Genomic DNA, 20,754 nt, shown 5'->3' with positions numbered 1-20,754 from the left:
TTTGCCTATCTTCCTTTCCACCTATCCACTCCACCCTCCCCCCGCCCCCGACCTATCACCTTCATTCCCTCCCCTGTACTCTATGCTACTTTCTCCCCACCCCCACCCTCCTCTAGCTTATCTCTCCACGCTTCAGGCTCTCTGCCTTTATTCCTGATGAAGGGCTTTTGCCTGAAATGTTGATTTTACTGCTCCTCGGATGCTGCCTGAACTGCTATACTCTTCCAGCACCACTAATCCAGAATCTTGAATCACAGTCAATTTAAAAACAGAAGAAAAGTGTGGATGCCTCAGGCATATCTTGGAGAATCTGTTAATGGAATATCCTTTTCCTGCAAGCCAATACGAAAAGCTCAAGAAGTGAATGTCTCGGTTGACTTCGACTTTACGCAAAACCTACAATACTTCTATAATATATGGAAACCACACAAGAATTTCTAAATTGCAGTTACTTACCTGACTTTGTCCAAGAGAAATACCAACAACATCCAAGAATCGCTCTAAATAAGAGATTATTGCCCCAAACACAGCCGGACTCCTGGGGTAGTCACCTTCCTGTCATGAACATAAAGAGCTGACCATTACGTATTTTGGGAGGATCAAATGTCAGCAACAGAATACATACATATTCATTCCAAGTGCTTACTGATCTCAGAACTAACACTAATTCTATTTGACCCTGAACTGCTCCAACTCTGGATTGCCTAAATGGATATTTTACATTCACCGAAGGACACATAGCACCTCGATTTAACATCTCAGCCAATAACGCATTAGTCACTGTGATACTTCCTTAGGACTATGTCTGACAATGCAGTGTTCCCTCAGTACTGACCTTCCAAAATGCAGCCCATTCTGAAGTGCTATTGGGAATCACTCTTGGAAATAGAATCATGGAGCAATAACCTAACCAATGCTAATCCCACACAAATCACTGGTTGAAATATATTTAGAATACTGTGTGTAGTTTTCTACGGTGGGAAAGTCTATGCAAGGTTACAGGAGGGATTAGTGTAATATCAGCAATAGGCAGCTCGAGTTATAAAGAGGGACCAGAGAAACTGGAAAGTTTCACTCTAAAATAGAAAAGTTCAAAATTAAGAAAGATTTTGATAAAGTAAATAATTAACTTTCACCAGTCAGTGAGTGGGCAACCAGGTTAATAGGAAAATGCAAAAGCCCAAGTATGGAGAATGCATTCTTTTGTTAACTCAGTGGATTATTAGAAGACAAATGATTTTCTAGAAAAATTGTTGAAAGGCTTTTGAAAGAATTGATAAATACTTTGAAGAAAAAAAAATTAAATGTAGAATGGAAAAATGCCAGTGAATGGGGTGAATATGGGTGGTCCTTTCAGAGTCGACAGGCGCAATGTGCTAAAATCCAACTGTGTGGCATCATTCCATTATTAAATCAATTAGTCTTTTTGTATTTTACGCACAGTTTCAGCAAACCCTTTCAAGCATTAGAGTATGATTTCTTGGTGCCCATTTGAAGCCAGTAATTGTCAGCCACCCATAGGTCTGAACAGTGGCTTAGTGGAGAAATTATATCTGTTGCCTGTTATTTACACTGCCCATAAGATCCTGTCCTTCAGGGGAAAGATATTCCCTTCTGTTTCCTTGTGAAGAGGCAGACTTAATCGTCTCAATATTTCCTGATTGAGTTCCCTGGGATGTGCATCTTCTTGACCGCTGCCTTCTTTTCCTGCCCCTCTTTCAACAGTGACCAATCCAGGTATTTTGCCAATTGTCACATTGCAATCAGTGGCTGTAGTTATGTTGAGTCATATCTCAGATAGATTACACAATTTCAAACAGAATGACATGGAATGTCCAACAATGAAACAGGCCATTCAGCCATCTAGTTTATGCCAACATTTATGCTTAACAGCAGTTTAGCGAAGTTATGACTTGCACTGAATTAGCTTCTAAACTGAAAAGCAACAGTTCATTTCCAATTAATGCACAGGAGAAGTAATGCCCCTGAGCCTCTCATGTTTCCCATTCCTTCTCAAGAGAGCAGTGACACTAACCATCAAAGCTCAGTACAAGACCCTGCTTCACCTCAACAATCCTAATGATGGTTTCGAAAAAAATCCAATACACTAATCACGACCTTACTCTGAATAATGCACTACCTTCACAGGATTGTAAAATCCTAATGGGTTACCTTGGCAACTGCTTGAAGCTGTCTGTTGCCATGGTGAATGAGGTTCATAATTGAATCAGTAGCCCCTGGGGTGTCAAAATCATCAGCAAAGGCAGCCTGCACATTGACTTTAGTTGCATTTAACCTGGATACAAAACAAAGAAGCAAAGAGCACACATAATACATGCTAAAAATAAAGAATGATCTATATATTTTTTAAGCAAAGACAACAAAGGCATTATAAAATGATTTTTATTGAAAGCAGCTGAAAATGATTGTAGCCCAAAGAATGAAACTAGAGGGATAACGGTGTGATCCTACACTCCCAGCAGGGAACATTACTCTCAAGAAAACTGGGCACTGCAGCAATTGGCTTTTGTTTTTGATTAAAATGGAAATTTACAAGTGCTCCCAGAGAATATGCTTCCTTGGCAGCACTAGATCAGGTGGTCAATCCCTTCGTCCTTACTGGTTTTTGATCAATATGCTGGTGAATTTATTTGAGCTGACATTGCAGGAAGACGATCATTTTTGAAACGTGTTTCTACTTGCTGGATTAGCTCAGCTTTGTAACACAGAGCAGAGCATGTAGCAACACAGTGAATTTTGAACCCTTTAAAGAGCCTCTCTCCTAAAGTAAAACGACACAAAACTCAAAGGGATCATGAAGTGCAGTGTTTTCGGGTGTGCAAATGGTCGTGGGTTCAAGTCTCACACCTGAGCAAAACAAAAAAACTAGGTTGACGCTTCAGTGCAATGTTGAACGAACTTAGTGCTGCTGGAAATTTGGTTTTTGGATGATTTCGGTTTCAAATAAAATCAAGGGAAAGTTCCTGAGTTTCTTCAGCCAATACTTATTGTTTGTTTCAGCTCAAAACAGTTTAGAACATTGCTGTTTGTGGGAATTTACTGTGAGTAAATCAGCACCTATAATATAATTACTAAATTTCAAACATACATTGTTGGTTGTATAGCATGTTGGGTTGCTCTCAAGCTGTGAAAGGCAAGATAGAAATACAAATCTTTCCTTTTGTTTACCATACCTCTCCCATAATAGAGTTTCGTCAACCGATGGGCAGATCAATTGTCCTCTCATGTAAGCAGATGCATCGTCAATAAAAGCTGAAATGGAATGCAGAAGGTTTCCAGCTTCTGCCATGCTTTCATCACTGTATTCCACAGCTACAATTCAAACAGTACAGATTCAGCAAGGTTTTCCTGTCATATATAAACACTTTATTTTAAACTGTTAAAGCTTTCATACCTGATCTGTACTTTGAGAGAAGACAAAACATTCGAAACTGATCTGCAGAGAACTTTTCCAAGACTTTCTGGTTAATAATCAGAGAAATTACAAAGTTATCACTTGTGCATTACATTACAAACCAATGCTAAGTATTAAAAGCACTGTCTAACGAGGCACAGTGAGAAGAATTGACAATTCATGCAATATAATCATTAGGCTGTAACCAGAAAATGTGCTCCACAGCTAGAACTGAGTACAGTACAGAAACATGCCTTTCAATCCAACCTGGTCATGGTGTCTACACCCCAGTCAAATCTCTCCCTATATCATATTTCATCTCATCCTAACAACCCAAACATAACCTCACAGGCCCCCCCAGCATTGGTTTGGAGTCCTATAAAATTCTCCAGGTGACATCCAATCCACACCAACCTGGCTGAAATATTATGGGGTGGGGGCGCAGAACTGGTGATGTCTATGCTGGTCTGTCTGCTCTCGCTCAATTGAGGCCTTTAAAAGTGGGCAATTAATAGTCAGCCTCAACTGTGAGGCTGGTGGGAAGAGTTTGGGGGGAGGTGTCTACCTGAACCTCAGGGGAAGGGTCCCTCACCAGGCACCTCCACAGGATTGCCTGCAGGTCCTCCCTCACTTCCTGGTCTCTCCATCGAGATCCGCACACTACTCCTCTGCCATGAATTCCCTCCTGCATTTATGTTTATTTGTCAATTTCCTTATTTTCAAAATAGTTATTGCATATACAGTGAATCAGATGAGCCAAATCTCTCAGCATGTGCTGCATCTCCTTTCTGCTTTACCCATTTCCATCTAAAATCATACCTTTCTTGCACCTCTAGTAGCAAAAGATCTGATTCCAGTCATATTTTTTATTTGTTTGGGTTCCCCACCTCATTGCCATTCTGCATTCTTTGCTATTGAGGTGCTTGAACCGCAACTTTGGAAGTATGCACAAGGCAAGGTCACTGCGGTGGTGATAGATTATTGTTATTAGGGTGGGGAGAATTAATGTCCTGCCAAGTATTTCTCAAATCTTCACAGCCAGCTTAAGGCTCCTTTGTAGGGCTAGCACAAGTCTTCTCCATTATGTTATGTATTTGCACAGCTACACGAAAAAAAATTAAGACAAAGGCACACCAGAAAACCAATAGAAGGTATGGTGCCGCAGCCCATCTGAGATTGGCTCCTTAGTGAACATTATTGTGCCTGATATTTAGGATGCTGGGAGGTGGGGAGGGGAGGAGGAGAAGGCAGATAAGAAGCCTGATATTGTGGTGGTGACATTTGTGAAATCACAATTTCCTAACCTCTGTTTATAATCACTTATGATGTGGAAGACCTGGTGTTGGACTGGGGTGAACAAAGATAAAAATCACACAACACCAGGTTATAGTCCAACAGATTTATTTGGGAAGCATAAGCTTTCGGAGCGCTACTCCTTCATCAGGTAGTTATGGAGCAGGACCATAAGACGTAGAATTTATAGCAAAAGAGTACAGTGTTATGCAACTGAAATGATATATTGAACAAACCTAAATTGCTGTTAAGTCTTTCATCTTTTAGATTGGGTTACGGGTTTTGTGGAAGTCATAAAATATTACGTGGATTGACTGCTTGCACATTGTGTGCTTTTTGAGCAAAGTAGAACGTATCTGCAAATATAATTCTGCAAATGCAAATTCACCCCATAGACTTATGTGTGTGTGTGTGCATTTGCATGAGAGAGAGAGACAGTGTGAGGATGTGCATGTGTGAGTGTGCATGAGAGATTGTGTTCGCGTGTGTACATGCTTCATAAAGTGTGTGTGCGTATGATGGAGTATAAGCCTGTGAGAGGGTGTGAGTGTGGGGTGTGTATGTGTGTGTGTATGAGAGAGAGTGTGTGAATGAGAGAGGGTCTGCGTGAGTGTGTAAGTCTGAAAGAGAGTGTGTGTATATAGTGTAGTGGGGTCACCTGTAGTGTGACATGAATCCAAGTCCCAGTTGAGACCATCCTCATGGGTTCTGCACTTGGCTATCAGCCTCTGCTTGGCCACTGTGCGTTGTTGCGTATCCTGAAGTTCGTCTTGGAGGATGGCCACCCAAAGATCAGAGGCCGTATGTCCCTCCCACTTTGGAAATAGAACCAGTCTGACTCAAGATTGGGATACAGATAGACTCTAACCCTCACACCTTTAATGCATTGTCTGAGCTGTCACTTTTTTAAAAATAAAACCTTAAGTTATCTCTAGAACGTGACTTGACAGAAGTACTGGGATTTACATATTAATGAACCAAAACCTGCAATCCATTCTAAAAGATAAAAGACTTAACAGCAGTGTAGGTTTGTTCAATATATCATTTCAGTTCATCACACTGTAATTTTTTGCTATAAATTCTGTGTCTTATGGTCCTGCTCCATAGCTACCAGATGAAGGAGCAGCGCTCTGAAAGCTAGTGCTTCCAAATAAACCTGTTGGACTATAACTGCGCTTCTCCAGCAACACATTTCCATCTCTGATCTCCAGCATCTGCAGACCTCATTTTCTCTGTTGGACTATAACCTGGTGTTGTGTGCTTTTTAAATCTAATCACTTAGGCATTTTGCATTGTGCTTGGAATGCCTAGGCTTCAACAAGTGATCATACAGGCAAGAGTAAGCCATTTGATCCTTTTAGTTACTCTGCCATTAAAAAAGATCATGGTTGTTCTCATTGTGGTCTCATAGACATTTCTGCCTTCTCCCAATAACCTTTTATTCTCTTGATTTGATTTATTGCTGTCACATGTATCTAAGTATAGTGAAAAGTTTTGTTTCGCAAACATTACAGGCAGATCATAACATACAAGGTCACATGGATCATAGCGTGTTTATACAGAGTGAGGCATACAAAGTTACAGCTGCACAGGAGGTGCACAAAAGCAAGATCAACATTAGATTTGAAATTAGACAGGTCCATTCAGCAGGAGGAGGTTTAAAAGTGCAAAACTGTTGTAAGAAGTGTGAGAATAAGATCTGTTTTAGAGAGCTCACAAAGAGTCACCTGGTGTCAGCACCATTTTGGGATTCTGTTAATCAAGAATGCAGCAAGTGTTTGCAGTTCGAGCAGCTTCAGCTCACATTTGATGAAATCTGCTGAACAACAGACACTGCAATGCATCAGGGAGGGGAAATATTACCGGATTCTTTGTAGCAGGAGGCTGTCATGCCTCTTAGGGTTAGACTGGCTGTTGGTCAATGTAGAGGGACAACAGTGTTAGACAGCAAGTGAGGCAGGTAATGGGACCCATAGGGCACGAGTGCAAGAGAACCAGTCTTAGCAATTTCCAACAAATTTGAAGTTCTTTCAACTTATCTGGATGACAGCAAGGGCTGCAGGAGGAATGAGCCAACTGACCATGCCACATGAAATGAGGAAAATGGAGAAATCCGAGTTCATCCCCTGTGGTTGGAGGGTTCCTAGGCGAAAGCTGAGGCGCTCTTCCTCCAACAATTACGGCTTCTTCATTTGAGCCACAGTGAATTTTTCATGGTTTAGTGGGTCTTAATTATGGAGGAGAAAGTGAGGACTATTCTAACCTGCAATCTTCTTCCAGACCTCTCTGCCCCCACCCCACTCTGGCCTATCACCCTCACCTTGACCTCCTTCCACCTATCGATTTCCAACGCCCCTCCCCCAAGTCCCTCCTCCGTACCTTTTATCTTAGCCTGCTGGACACACTTTCCTCATTCCTGAAGAAGGGTTCATGCCCGAAACATCGATTCTCCTGCTCCTTGGATGCTGCCTGACCTGCTGCGCCTTTCCAGCAACACATTTTCAGCTCTGATCTCCAGCATCTGCAGCCTCACTTTCCCCTCTAGTTTGTGAGCACTGGCATCAGTACTGGGAAATGTAGGAGTTGTTCCATTGGGATTGTCTCCACTCAAGCCTGTACCCTCACCAATTCCATAACTAGGAAAATTGAGAGGATTTTAATCTGAATAGTCAAGGCAAGAAATCAAATTTAGGAAGATGCAACAAATTAAAGAGGAGACTCAAGGCAAAGAGGAAGACATCAATAAAAAAATAAAGATGGTGACAGAAAGGGATAGATAGTGTAAATCTACAAGTCAACTAATAAATACAACTAGCATTTACAGAGAGGCAAACAATAGAACTAAGGGCTCCAAAAGCACTCTGTATTCTGATTGTGAATAATAGCAGCCTTTGAAACAAACTGGATGCATGTAGAAAGAAAACAGAAGTGATTAAGTATGAGCTGATAGCCATTATAGAGACATGACTGCCAAATGACAGTCTGGATTGAATCTGGAAACGTACAGGACACTTTGAAATAACAGGAAAGTAGGAAAAAGGTGGATGAGTGGCTCTGTTAATTAATGATAATATGAGCACAATACAGAGTGGTTACCTAAGATCAGGAAAACCAAGTGGTAGAAGTAAGAAATTATAAAGGTAATAAGTCACTTTCAGGAATGGTGTACAGGCACTCCTGACAATAACCACACAGTAGAGGAGGCATAAAGGAAGAAATAATGAGACCCTGTCAGAAAGACATGATGATAATCATGGTAGATTTTCATCTACATATCGACAGGGAATGTCAGAAGGACAAAGGTGACCAGGATGAGGAGTTCATAGAATGTTTTCAGGATAGTTTCTTGAACAGCATTGCTGGAGCTGACAGTTATACAAGACCTGGTTCAATGAGACAGGGTTAATTAATTATCACATTTTAAAGGTGCCTCCTAGACAGCAGCAATCTTACTATGATTGAATTTTATATTCAATTTAAGGGAGAGAGGAGTGGGTCCATGACTATTTTTAAATAAATACAATCTTGAGGGCATGAAAGTGAGGAGCGGGATTTTACAATGCTGGCAGGCATACTTAGCATAAAGGATGGTTGTGGTTGTTGGATATATGTCATCGCAACTCCAGGTCAGAGGCTATGAATCCTTTAGCAAGTAACTCACCTCTTGATACTTCAAAACCAGTCCACCAAGTATGAGACATCAGTCAGGAGTGTGATGGACTTGCCTGGATGAGTACCTTCCCGACATCACTCAAGGAGCTTAGCATCATCCAGGACAAAGCAACCATTTAGATGCCACCACATCCACCAACATTCAATCCATCCACCACTGATACACAGAAGCAGCAGTGTCTATCAGCTACAAACACAGTGCAGAAATGCACCAAGACTCCATTATCACTATCATCTAGTAGGACAGGAAAGCAGCTACATGGGAAGGCAACCATCTGCAAGCTTCTCTCCCAGTTACACATCATTCTGACTGGGAAATATATCAACATTCCTTCTATGTCATTGAGTCAGAATCCAGGAAGTCCCTTCCAAAGAGCATTGTGGGTATGCCAACACCAAACCGCAATATTTCAAGGACACAGTTCACCACCACCTTCTTAAAGGAATCAGCAATAAATTCCAGTGGTACCCACATCCCACAAATAAGTTTTTACAAATCTGGTTAAAGTAAATTGGCAAGTTAGGTTAAAGGATGGGTCAATAGTGATGGGTCAATAGATAGTTAAAAGGATATCTCAGAAAAGATGCAGTTGAGTGAGGAAGGAAAATTCTAAGGGATGGACCCACCATCCATGGTTAATTAGAAATATTAAAAGATAGCATAAAACTTAAAGAAAAAACATAATTGTGCAGAGATGTGGTAGGTTATACAATTGGATAGAGTATTATAAAAAGAGCAGAGAGCAAGAAATTACCAAAGGGAGAAACTACAGTTGGATTTGAACCCTCGTGTCTCCTATAATCACAATCCCATTTTCATTTATTCCCATCAACTTCATACTAAATATTAATTCCTATAACCACATGTGGTGAATTATGCCATTATTTAATACTCCTTAGTTTGAGAACTTCTTCCATCCAGCTCTTCAATATTACTGGCTGCTTCTCTTTCAAATGCTGCCCCTGTAAAATGTTGCTGCTGCAGTTTTTTGCTCTGCAAAGCTAATATATCCATTCCAAAGGATGTCATTAGTGTCAGTGGTTTCAAGGGACAGTGTGCATCTACTATAATGCAAATTATTCAGGATATCAACGACATTATTTGTTTGTATAGGCTTCCACTTATTTAAGTCGTTTGTTTTGATCTCTTCTTTCCTATATCTACATTATTAAACAGTTTCATAACTTTAAAGACATTTGTAAGATCAGGCCTCAGTCTTCTCAATTATGGGTAACGAATTCCAGGATATTCAGTCACCCCACGTGCACTTCTTTCTTCTAGTGATGGATAACACAACACACTTGTCAGTTTTCTGCAGCAACTGTTATGCAACACTGATGGTAGGAACACGATTAGAAGCCCACAGAGTAACAATTACCTTGAGTCACCGAATTTATTCAAACAGTGGCGATCTGAATCATTGTTTTGAATTTTTGGTGTTCTTTATTATTGCTGTGATTCGTTGGGTGATAACTAATCTGCAGGTGCCGCCAACATTTATAGAATGTTGTTTATAGCAGAGAAGGAAATCATTCTATCCATCATGTCTATTGCCAGCATCCTCCAAATACTTCATGAAGCAGTTAGATGCAAAGAGTTTTTAAAAATTGGTCAATGATCTCAAAACTGGATTACATTAGTGTGTTACTGCTTTTGCTCTCTTACCAGCTAATGATATTGCTTACTGGCTTGTACTGCATACCTCTCTCAATTGTTCAACAACAGTAGAAAGCTTTCTTCTGTTTGCCCAAATCTTCAGCCAATCAAGCTGAGAATTAGGGCTAACCCCATTGACACCTATAAGACTCCACATCTATAACCCAACTGTATCATATAACTTGCAATGTTTCAGACCCTGGTTAGAATAAGCATGTTCATTTCATTCATCCAGTTAACAGTTGGTGAATGAAGTCCATTGTGCACTGCTACCAGCTGTCATTAGAAGAAATTTTCGAAGGAACAAAGAGAAACAAGAAAAAAGTAAACAGGAGGGATATAAGTGGATAGTTACCTTGATTGTGATATAATTTTTCAATGATTTTGACATCTTTTCTTCACTTCCTTTCAAATGCAAATGCCCTGTGCAAAAGAAATTCAAACAAGGCTATAGCATGATATTGATCGGCTGGTAAATTGGGCAGATAGAATTTAATCCTGGTAAGTGTGAGGGGAAGCACTTTGGGAGGTCTAATAAGGAAGGTTTTACATAATGAATGGTAGGTCCCTAGAGAGTACTGAAGAACAAAGGGACTTTGGTGTGCAAATGCATAGATCTGTGAAGGTATCAGCGCAGGTAGACAGGGTGGTGCCAAAGGGATGCTTGCCTTCAATTAACCGGAATGTAAAATATTGAAACAGAGAAGTCTTGTTGCAACTTTATAACCACAGTTTGATTATAGTGTGCAGTTCTGGTAGCGACACTATCTAAGACATGACTACACTGAAGACAATGCAGAGGAGATTCACCAGATATTGCCTGGGTTGGGAAGTCTCAATTTTGAGGAGAGACTGGAATGCAGGTTTGTTTTTCCTGGCAGAGGAAAGGGAACTGACTTATACATGCAAAATTATGAGAGGCATAGACAGAGTCGATATTTTCCCCATGGCAGACGCATCTAAGACCAGTGTGCTTAAGCTTAAGGTGAGGAGCAAGTGGTTTTGAACTTTTTTAACCAGAGGATGGTACAAAGATGGAACACGCTACCTGAGAGGGTAGCGGAGGCAGGTATTGTCCCAACATTTATGAAGGATCTGGACAAGCATTTAAAATGCCAGAGCACAGTAGGCTATGATCCAAGTGCAAGTAGTTTGGTGTTTGTGGTTTGGCATAGATATCATGGGCTTAAGGGCCTGTTTCTATGCTGTATGGCTCTATGACTCTTCATAGAATAAAGAAATGCTGAAGTCAAGCATGGCTGAAATTGAAATGTATGAAGCCAAATCTGCCATCTATTTTACAACATACCCCATTTTCTTTATAATCAGCTTTCATAGAAAAGATTGTCAGGTAGAAAAGGAAAAGATATCCAGGTGCATGTGCCTACTTACTGCAACTTCAACATCCCCCATCCATTGGTTCCGATCTCATTTACCCAAAAATAAAGTGGAAGATGAGAATAAACACTTTCAGACAACACAGTGGAAAGTGCAGTGTGGCCACTAATGGAGATTAATTCAAAATCAGTGGTCACATTCAAAGATGAATAATTATTGAAATAATGGAGAATGAAGGATTTGGAAACCAAATAGAGAAATGGAATAGTTTACAATCAGCTACTGAAAGGCAAGAAGTTCAGCTCAGGTAGGAAGGGACAATTTGGTTAAAAATATCTAGGTTCTTTGGTTGAATACAAATATGTGAAAGTAAAATTAGTTACACAAAATAAACTTTTTGAAGTTTTATATCAATAACTCTACCAGTGCACAACAGAGATACTGGAACTAAGAACCTTAGGCCTGAAGAATGCCCATTCCATGAATCAAAACCTAAAAAGCTGAGATTGTTGGTCTCTTTACAGACATTCAAGCATTCCAATCCAAATGGATTGATGAGTTTGGCTAACAGTTTAAACCAGCTAAAAAAAAAAATCAAAGATCCATCCACCAGCAAACAATTCACTGTATTGAAAACTCAATTTTAAAAAACAAAATCACACCATGACATAACATGGGTTATGATATACTGCTGCAGGCCTTGAATTCAATTACATTGATTCTGTTCATTACTAAACAACAAAACAATTCCCCTCCTCATTAGGCTGCATTCTTGCTTCCAATGACTTCATTTAATGATAAAACAAAAAATTAGGCTCCTTTACTGTGCCTTCCAAACCTATAACCACTTCCATTTAGAAGGAAAAGAGCAGATACATGGGAACACTACTCTCCAAGCTCCTCTACAAGCCACTCATTGTCCTAACCCAGAAATATATTGCTGTATATTCAATTAGGTAAAGTTCCCTCCCTGATGGTATTGTGGGTCTACCCACAGCACATGGATTGCTGTGGTTCAAGAAGAAAACTCACCATTACCTTGTCAAAGGGAATTAGGCTTGGACAACAAATGCTGGCCTGCCAACAGCAAACACATCACATAAGTGAATGCAAAAGATTAATCAATTACTGTGATATGAATTACATCTTTTAAAGTCAAGTGGCTGGGAGAAAACTTAAAAATCAAATATCCAAACTGCTCAGGGAATTTGATCTGAATTTAATGTTAGTTATGATTATGCATCTGTTCAAGAAGCCTTCTTAAAAAAAAAGTGAAGAATTTTTCCCTCCAGAGCAATTGCAGAACTAAAATTGATGGTCAGAAAATTACATACAGATTCCGAAATATACAGTTCAATGTAGAAAAATTTATTTCACTATTAATCCCTCACGAATCAAAAACTCATGACAACTGCCCCATATGAATTAATGTCTTTGAATTCCATCTGCTCTTCTTCCACTGGCCAACAAATACGTACCTGAGTGTAAAAAGTAGTTGCCCCATTGCTCACACTGGTGGTAGGCCTCACATTGAGCAATCTCATTCTCGTGATGGGGAAACGCTAGGTCTATTCCACCTGAATGGATGTCCAATTTATTTCCAAACACAGAGCTGAAAATGCACACAGTTATGCTCACCATTTGATATATCAAGTAGTGCGAAACTATTTTCTCAGTACATGAGCACCTTTGACAAGCTCACAAATGTCTACCAAGAAATTAACTGGAAATAAGAAAAAATGTCATGACTAAAAATCCGAGGTGTTGGCAATGCCTTAATTTTCAAATTATCATATTTGTTTTCAATTCCATCCATTGAACTCACCCTCCCCATCTCTGTAATCTCAGAGTCCCATAACCTTACAAGATCTCAAACTTGTTCCAATCTTGATATCCAGCACATGCCCGATTTCCATTGTTTCACCATTGACAGCCAAACCTTCAGCTGCTGATGTGCTAAATTGTGCAATGCCTTCTCAAACATCTCCTGCTCTACCTCTTTAGGGTACTCCTTTAGGTCTTTAGTCTTCAGTCCTATCACTTCCTTATGTGGCTTCATGTCAAATTATGTAGAGTAATGCTTCTGTGAGCAATAAAACTTTTGGGTCAATTTTGTCATTGTATATTTAACAAGAAACACAAATACCAACCTTGCAATGGTGGAACACTCAATATGCCAGCCAGGTCGACCCTTACCCCATGGGGATATCCAAGACGGCTCATTTGGTTTTGATGCTTTCCACAAAGCAAAGTCTCTGATGTGCCTTTTATCACCAGCAGCTAGCAATTAAAATAATCAACAATAACCCATTAGTTATTTAAAATAAGTGTTTTCAGACATGAATCTGTGCTCTGTTTTCAATGGTACATCAAAATGTGGCTGAGGATTTCTCCTGCATTGTTTGCTCTCCAAACTGCTTCTCTCACTGTCCCTGCTTTCCCACGTCCTATTACAACAGGAGAGGGGAAATGTTTCCATTTGGGTCTGAGACAAGTTTTGGGACCCGGGTTCAATTCCAGGCTTGGGTGACTGTCTGTGCCGAGTTTGCACATTCTCCCCATTTCTATGTGGGTTTCCTCCAGGTGCTCCCGTTTCCTCCCATGATCCAAAGGTGTGCAGGTTAAATTGCCCATAGTTTTCAGGGATGTGTAGGCTAGGTGCATTAGTCAGGGGAAAATATAGAGAATGGGAATGGGTCTGGGTGGGTTACTCTTTGGAGGGAGGGTGTGGACTTCTAATTCTATCTCTCAAATCTAATAAAAGATCACTGATTTGAAATGTTCACTGTTTGCCCACTCAACAGATGTTGCCTGTTCTCAGAATCACAGAGCACTGAAGGAGGCCATTCAACCCATGAGGTTATCATGGAATGCCATTCTCCCACTACCTCTCTGAAGCTTGCAAATGTATATAGAATATTGCAGCATGGAAAGAGACTTGTGGGCTGATTACATCCACATGAATCATTAAGCACTGATCTATCTTAGTCTCATTTTCCAGCACTTTGGCCATAATCTTGCATGCTAAATACTATCTAAATGTTATGATGGATCCCACATCTACTACTCTTTCAACCGAATGAGTTCCAGACAGCTAACACAATGCAGATGAAAAACTTTTCTTAAAATCTCCTCTAAACTTCCTGTCTTTCACCTTAAATCTACACCTGTTGGTTATTGATCCTTCTATAAAGTGGAAAAGCTTCTTCTCTATGTTAGGGGAGGTGATGGCATAGTAGGATTGTCACTGGGCTAGTAATCTAGAACCTCACGTTAATGTTCTGGGTAGAGAGAGTCATAGAGATGTACAGCACGGAAACAGACCCTTCGGTCCAACCTGTCCATGCCGACCAGGTTTACAAACCCAATCTAGTCCCACCTGCCACCACCCGGCCCATATCCCTCCAAACCCTTCCTATTCATATACCCATCCAGATGTCTTTTAAATATTGCAATTGTCCTAAACTCCACCACTTCCTCTGGCAGCTCATTCCATACATGTACCACCCGCTGTGTGAAAAGGTTGCCCCTTAAGTCTCTTTTATATCTTTCCCCTCTCTCCCTCCCTCTAGTCTTGGACTCCACCACTCCAGGGAAGAAATTTTGGCTATTTTATCCTAACCATGCCCCTCATGATTTTATAAACCTCTATAAGGTCACCCCTCAGCCTCCGACACTCCAGGGAAAACAGCCCCAGCCTATTCAACCTCTCCCTATAGCTCAAATCCTCCAACCCTGGCAGCATCCTTTGTTTTCTGAAATATGTTTTCTTAATGTTTTCTGAACCCTTTCAAGTTTCACAACATCTTTCCGATAGGAAGGAGACCAGAATTGCATGCAATAATCCAAAGGAGAAAGTGAGGTCTGCAGATGCTGGAGATCAGAGCTGGAAATGTGTTGCTGGAAAAGCGCAGCAGGTCAGGCAGCATCCAGGGAACAGGAGAATCGACGTTTCGGGCATAAGCCCTTCTCCAGGGCTTCAGCCATTCCTGAAGAAGGGCTTATGCCCGAAACGTCGATTCTCCTGTTCCCTGGATGCTGCCTGACCTGCTGCGCTTTTCCAGCAACACATTTCCTGCAATAATCCAAAAGTGACCTAACCAATATCCTTACAGCCGCAACATGACCTCCCAACTCCTGTACTCAATACTCTGACCAATAAAGGAACGCATACCAAATGCCTTCTTCACTATCCTATTTAACTGTGACTCCACTTTTAGTGAGCTATGAACCTGCACTCCGAGATCGCCTTATTCAGCAACACTCCCCCGGACCTTACCATTAAGTGGATAAGTCCTGCTAAGATTTGCTTTCCCAAAATGCAGCACCTCACATTTATCTAAATTGAACTCCATCTGCCCATTTCTCAGCCCATTGGCCCATCTGACCAAGATCCCATTGTAATCGGAGGTAACCTTCTTCGCTGTCCACTACACCTCTAATTTTAGTGTCATATGCAAACTTACTAACTATACCTCTTATGCTCACATCCAAATCATTTATATAAAATATGACAAGTAGTGGACACAGTACCAATCCTTGTGGCACAGCACTGGTCACAGGCCACAGTCTGAAAAACAACCCTCCACTTCTCTGTCTTCTACCTTTGAGCCAGTTCTGTATCCAAATGGCTAGTTCTCCATGTATTCCATGAGATCTAACCTTGCTAACCATGGGGAACCTGGTCGAATGCCTTATTGAATTCCAAATGGATCACGTCTACCGCTCTGCCCTCATCAATCCTCTTTGTTACTTCATGAATTCTACCATGGCACATGGTAAAATTTGAATTCAGCATTCTGGTTCACTAATGTCCTTTAGGGAAGGAAGCTGCCATCATTGCCTGGTCTGCCCTATAAGTGGCTCCACATCTATAGCAATGCAGTTGACTCTTAACAGCCATTTGGGCAAGTAGGGATGGTGAACAAATGCTGGCCAAGCCAGCAACGGCTGCATCCTGTGAACAAATAAAAAACAAAATCTATGACTCTCAATTTTGTATATTTCAATCATGTCCCTCCTCAGCATTCTCTGTTCAAAAGTAAACAACCCCAACCAGTCTAATTTCACTTCAAAGCAGAAACACATCAGTCCAGGTAACATCCTGGTGAATGAGCTCTGTACCCTTTCTAGTACAACTGAATTCTTTCCAAAGTTTGGCGACCCAGTCCTCCACCTGTGCCCTAACTGACATTTTACATAGATCAATCATAACCTTTTTGTTCTTGTATTGAATGCCTCAACTAATAAAAGCAAATATTCCAAATGCCTTTTTAATCACATTATCCTTTGTGCTGTTATCTTCAAGGATCTGTGGACATGCACACCAAGGTCCTTCTAATCCTGTGTTTCTGAGAGTCCTACCATTTATTGTACACTTCCTTTTCTTATTAGTTCTTCAAAATTTATCACCTCACATTTTCAAGATTAAATTTAATTTGCCACTGTTCAGCCCATCTGACCAGTCCATATCATTCTACAAATTTGTTTTTCCTCCACACTATTTACTACTTATATTCATGTCTAGATCATTAATGTACATAAGAGACAACAAGGGACCCAGCACCAAACCTTACAGTATGTTACTAGTTACAGGCCTCCAGTCACAAAACAACCTTCGATCATCACCCTTCGCCTCTAGCCATTAAGCCTATTTTGGACCCAATTTTCCAAATCGCCCTGGATCTCACGGCCTCTATTTTCTTGACTGGTCTGTCTTGTTGGAAGCCTTAAAGTCCACATAGACCACAGCCACAGCATTTACTTACACATTTAATTACCTCCTTGAAAAATTCAATTAAACCTGTCAGACATGGACCCCTCCTGACATCTGCATGCTGAATATCCTTTCCTCTCAGAGTGGATATTAATTCTAGCCCTTAACATTTATGTTCAATAATTTCCCAAGCATGGTTGTCAGAGTCACTGGTTTATCTTTCAAACAACTTTTCCAACCAGTTGTCCTCTAGTCATCTGGCATCTCTCCTGTATCCAGACAGGATTTGAAAATTAACATCAATGCCCTGGAAACCTTTTCTCTTGCTCCCCACAGTAGCTCAGGACAAAGTTCTCTGGGTCTTATCCAATTTTAAGTTCACTAGAACGTCTAATAGCTCCTTCCTCTCAATTGTAATTTGGTCAAGCACATCACAGTCCTCTTCCCTTGCACAATGCTCCTGCATTAAAATTATAGCCATCCAACCTTACTGAGCTCCCTTGTGTCCTGACTATCTACATTCTTCCTGTCAGACTGATTTGGCTTTTCTTCTACATTTGTCCGTGCATCATTTACTATTGTGACTCCACTTGCAGGCTTTTTCCCTGCCAAATTAGTTTAAACCTAAGACCCTTCTGTCCTCCCACCACAAGGTTAATCATAGAATATAGAACAGCACAGGAAAAGGCTCTTTGGCCCACCATGTCTGTGCCGATCATGATGCTTTTCTAAACTAATCCCATCTGCTTACATGTGGCCTGTATCCCTCTGTCCTCTGCCTGTTCATGTGTCTCTTTAAATGCCCCTTAAACTTTGCTATCATAGCTATGTCTTCCACCTCCTCTGGCAGCATATTCCAGATACCTAATACCCTCTGTGTAAAAACACTTTCCATCTCTCACCTTAAACCTATATCCTTAGTATTTGACATTTATACACCCTAGGATAGATACACTTCAATTTCCCCAAGAATGTTGGTCTTGCTGTGGTTCAGGAGCAGCCAGCTGGATTTGTCCAGGTCCCACCTTTTCCAGAAACAGATTCAGTAACCCAAGAATGTAGTCCTGTCCTTCCTGCACCAACCCTTCAACTACACATTCATCCCACTCTACCTATCTACATATCCCTATCCTCAGAAGCACAGTAAGATATGTTGTGCTTTATTGTCTGCTTTTTCAACCTACCCTTCCACCTTCAATTACTTGTGCACATTTATACTCATATCCCACTGCTTTTCTAACCCCCCCCCAATCCCTTATATTGTCTCCCCATGTTTTCCTACCAAAATGAATCACTTCACATTTCTCTGCAATGAATTTCATGTGCTATCTACCCATTCTACCAATTTAAATATGCATTTGAGGTTCTACAATATCCTCCTCACAGGTCACAATATTTCTAAGTCCCACGTCATCTGTAAGTTTTGAAACTGTGCCCTGTGCAACCGCTTTTAGGTCTTTAACATATCAGGAAGAACAAGAGTCCCAATACTGACCCCTGGGGAAGCCATTACAAACCTTTCTCCCAGCCCAAAGAAAAATCCATTAACCACCACACTCTATGTTTCCCATCACTCAGTCAATTTTGGATCCATACTAGCCCTTTTATTCTGTGAGGTCTAACTTTTTTCTCATTAGTTGTTGTGAGACACACACTGGTTGAGTACTATTATTGCCGGTTTGCTTTCAGATTTTCAATATCTATTACTGTGCTTTTAAATTTGAAATATCTGTATGAAATTTCCTTTGAGAATAGTCTGTGGCCATTGCTCGTCGCATGCAATCAGATTTCGTTAAATCTGATTTTATTAACATAACCCTCACATTCCCATCCCATACAATGGATGGACCAACCCTTGACTAGTTTTCCCCAATTCTGGTCTTCTATACATTTCTACTTTTCTCACTTCAACACCATCAGCTAACTAAGTCCTAAGCTGTGGAATTCTGCCTGTAAACTGCTTCCCTTTCCTCTCTCTGCTTTTAATTTGCTCCTCTAAATTATTTTATTGACCAACCTTTTGGTTGCCTTTCCTAATATTCCTCATAGTTTCTCTTTAGATGTTTCAAATGTGTTGTATAAATGTTGTTTGTTATTGCTAAGAACAAATTTAACTGAGAAGATGCAACAGGTTTCCTGGATCACAGGATTCAATTACTGCGATAAGTGTCAGGTCAGACACACTGCGGTCAAACAGACCCTTTCAGGAAACAAGAAACCATTATATTCCAGGTTCTCTCTTATGGAACCCTGTCTCCTAGCCTCTTCCACAAACATAGTCAACAGCACCCAAAAACATCTTACAATTAGAGGTATATTTCAAAGAACATACTCAGAGATGCTGCAAGATTTATATGCATTGTCTTTTTAAACTGTCAGCCCAGCTGTGCAATGTGAGAGCAAATCCTTTACTGTAGATTCATGAATTACTTTTATTTTACATAAAACTGTTTGATCATTTAGTCATTGTTGCCATTTTCTGAGATGACATTAGGGAAATCACCACTCAGATATTTGGGGACAACCGTCAAATCCCCCCTGGTGGCACTGACTCTTACACTAAGTGGAGTCATAGCTTTCAGCTCAAGACCCAGTCTACTCATGGAAAATATGATCATGATTGAAAGAAAAGTGGTACAGGTATAAAATCAAAACAGTAATGACATGAACAATTAAAAATACATACTTGTTTCTCCAGCTGTGTCAGCACATATTCCAACGAACTTCCCATACTGACTATCGATAGACTGGATGTCAAAATACACATTTCCTGAAGTGTTTTAAAAAACAAGTGTTTTGTTTAGTGAATAAAAATTGCTTTCTGAAATCATGACAGGTTTGCTTAAGAATTTATTTGTATATATAACTGGGTCAAATCATACCGAACTGTAGATATTTGCTAATATCTTAGAATGATGAAACAGCACACATAGCTCATCATTTCTGTATTGTACTGGGTCTTTGAAAGAGATATCCAATTAATCCCATTTCCCCTACTCTATCCCTGTAAATGTTTTCTTTTTCTAGTATATATCTGATTTTATTTTAATAGCAAGTTTTGAGTTTTTTTTATAGTTACCTTGCATCTTTAAAAGTTGGCTACAAAGACGATAGAGGCAAAGGTTTTAATCTGCCAAAATGTCTGAAATTCTGAAAGGGTCCTGCAGATTGGAAAATTGCTACAATCATACCATTAATGAAGAAAGAAAGACAGGACAAAAAAACCAGAGGCCAATTAGTCTAACATGTGTCATCGGGGAATTGCTGAAGTCTATTACTAAGGGGATGAGGGTTGTAGTAGAATACACAGATCATCATAATGGCCCAGATTTTGAGATAGGAAGATGGTTGTTGCTGCAGCACAGACTGGAATTTTGCTTTGGGTTATTACAGACGCGCTGATAGAGCTGAGTTCAAGGGAACTGTTCTGAAAATTGAAATTTTCTTGGGGCAATTACCAAATGTCTGGGACCATCTGAAAAAAATCCCTGACCTGAATTAGAATCAAAGACTTCAAAGGATTCCAATAGACTAAGCTAAATAGCTATGCAGGAAATGTTAATGGATGAAAACCTGCTCTAAATCCTGGTTAACTATTGAACTAAACTGTGACTCACACTGATTCTTCACAAATCCTCACATCCTCATACCTGACACACTCAT

The 20,754-nt window shown here is 40.3% G+C and overlaps 1 protein-coding gene across 1 annotated transcript in view; it reads right to left on the bottom strand.

Annotated features, from left to right (window-relative positions):
* cars2 (cysteinyl-tRNA synthetase 2, mitochondrial) overlaps positions 1-20,754 on the bottom strand; it is a 35,967-nt gene extending 15,213 nt beyond the window's left edge. The window contains exons 1-9 of the mRNA XM_043692677.1: positions 20,742-20,754; positions 19,778-19,861; positions 13,526-13,655; positions 12,854-12,987; positions 10,393-10,460; positions 3,416-3,482; positions 3,195-3,333; positions 2,173-2,296; positions 457-555 (exon numbers count right to left, since the gene is read on the bottom strand). Of these exons, the coding sequence (XP_043548612.1) occupies positions 457-555; positions 2,173-2,296; positions 3,195-3,333; positions 3,416-3,482; positions 10,393-10,460; positions 12,854-12,987; positions 13,526-13,655; positions 19,778-19,861; positions 20,742-20,754 (858 nt within the window). The remainder of the gene's footprint in view (positions 1-456; positions 556-2,172; positions 2,297-3,194; positions 3,334-3,415; positions 3,483-10,392; positions 10,461-12,853; positions 12,988-13,525; positions 13,656-19,777; positions 19,862-20,741) is intronic.

This window comes from Chiloscyllium plagiosum, chromosome 6 (genome assembly GCF_004010195.1).
Source record: "Chiloscyllium plagiosum isolate BGI_BamShark_2017 chromosome 6, ASM401019v2, whole genome shotgun sequence".
NCBI lineage: Eukaryota > Metazoa > Chordata > Chondrichthyes > Orectolobiformes > Hemiscylliidae > Chiloscyllium > Chiloscyllium plagiosum.
Note: the sequence above shows the minus strand (reverse complement) of the source record. Positions and strands in the feature narration are given on the sequence as shown.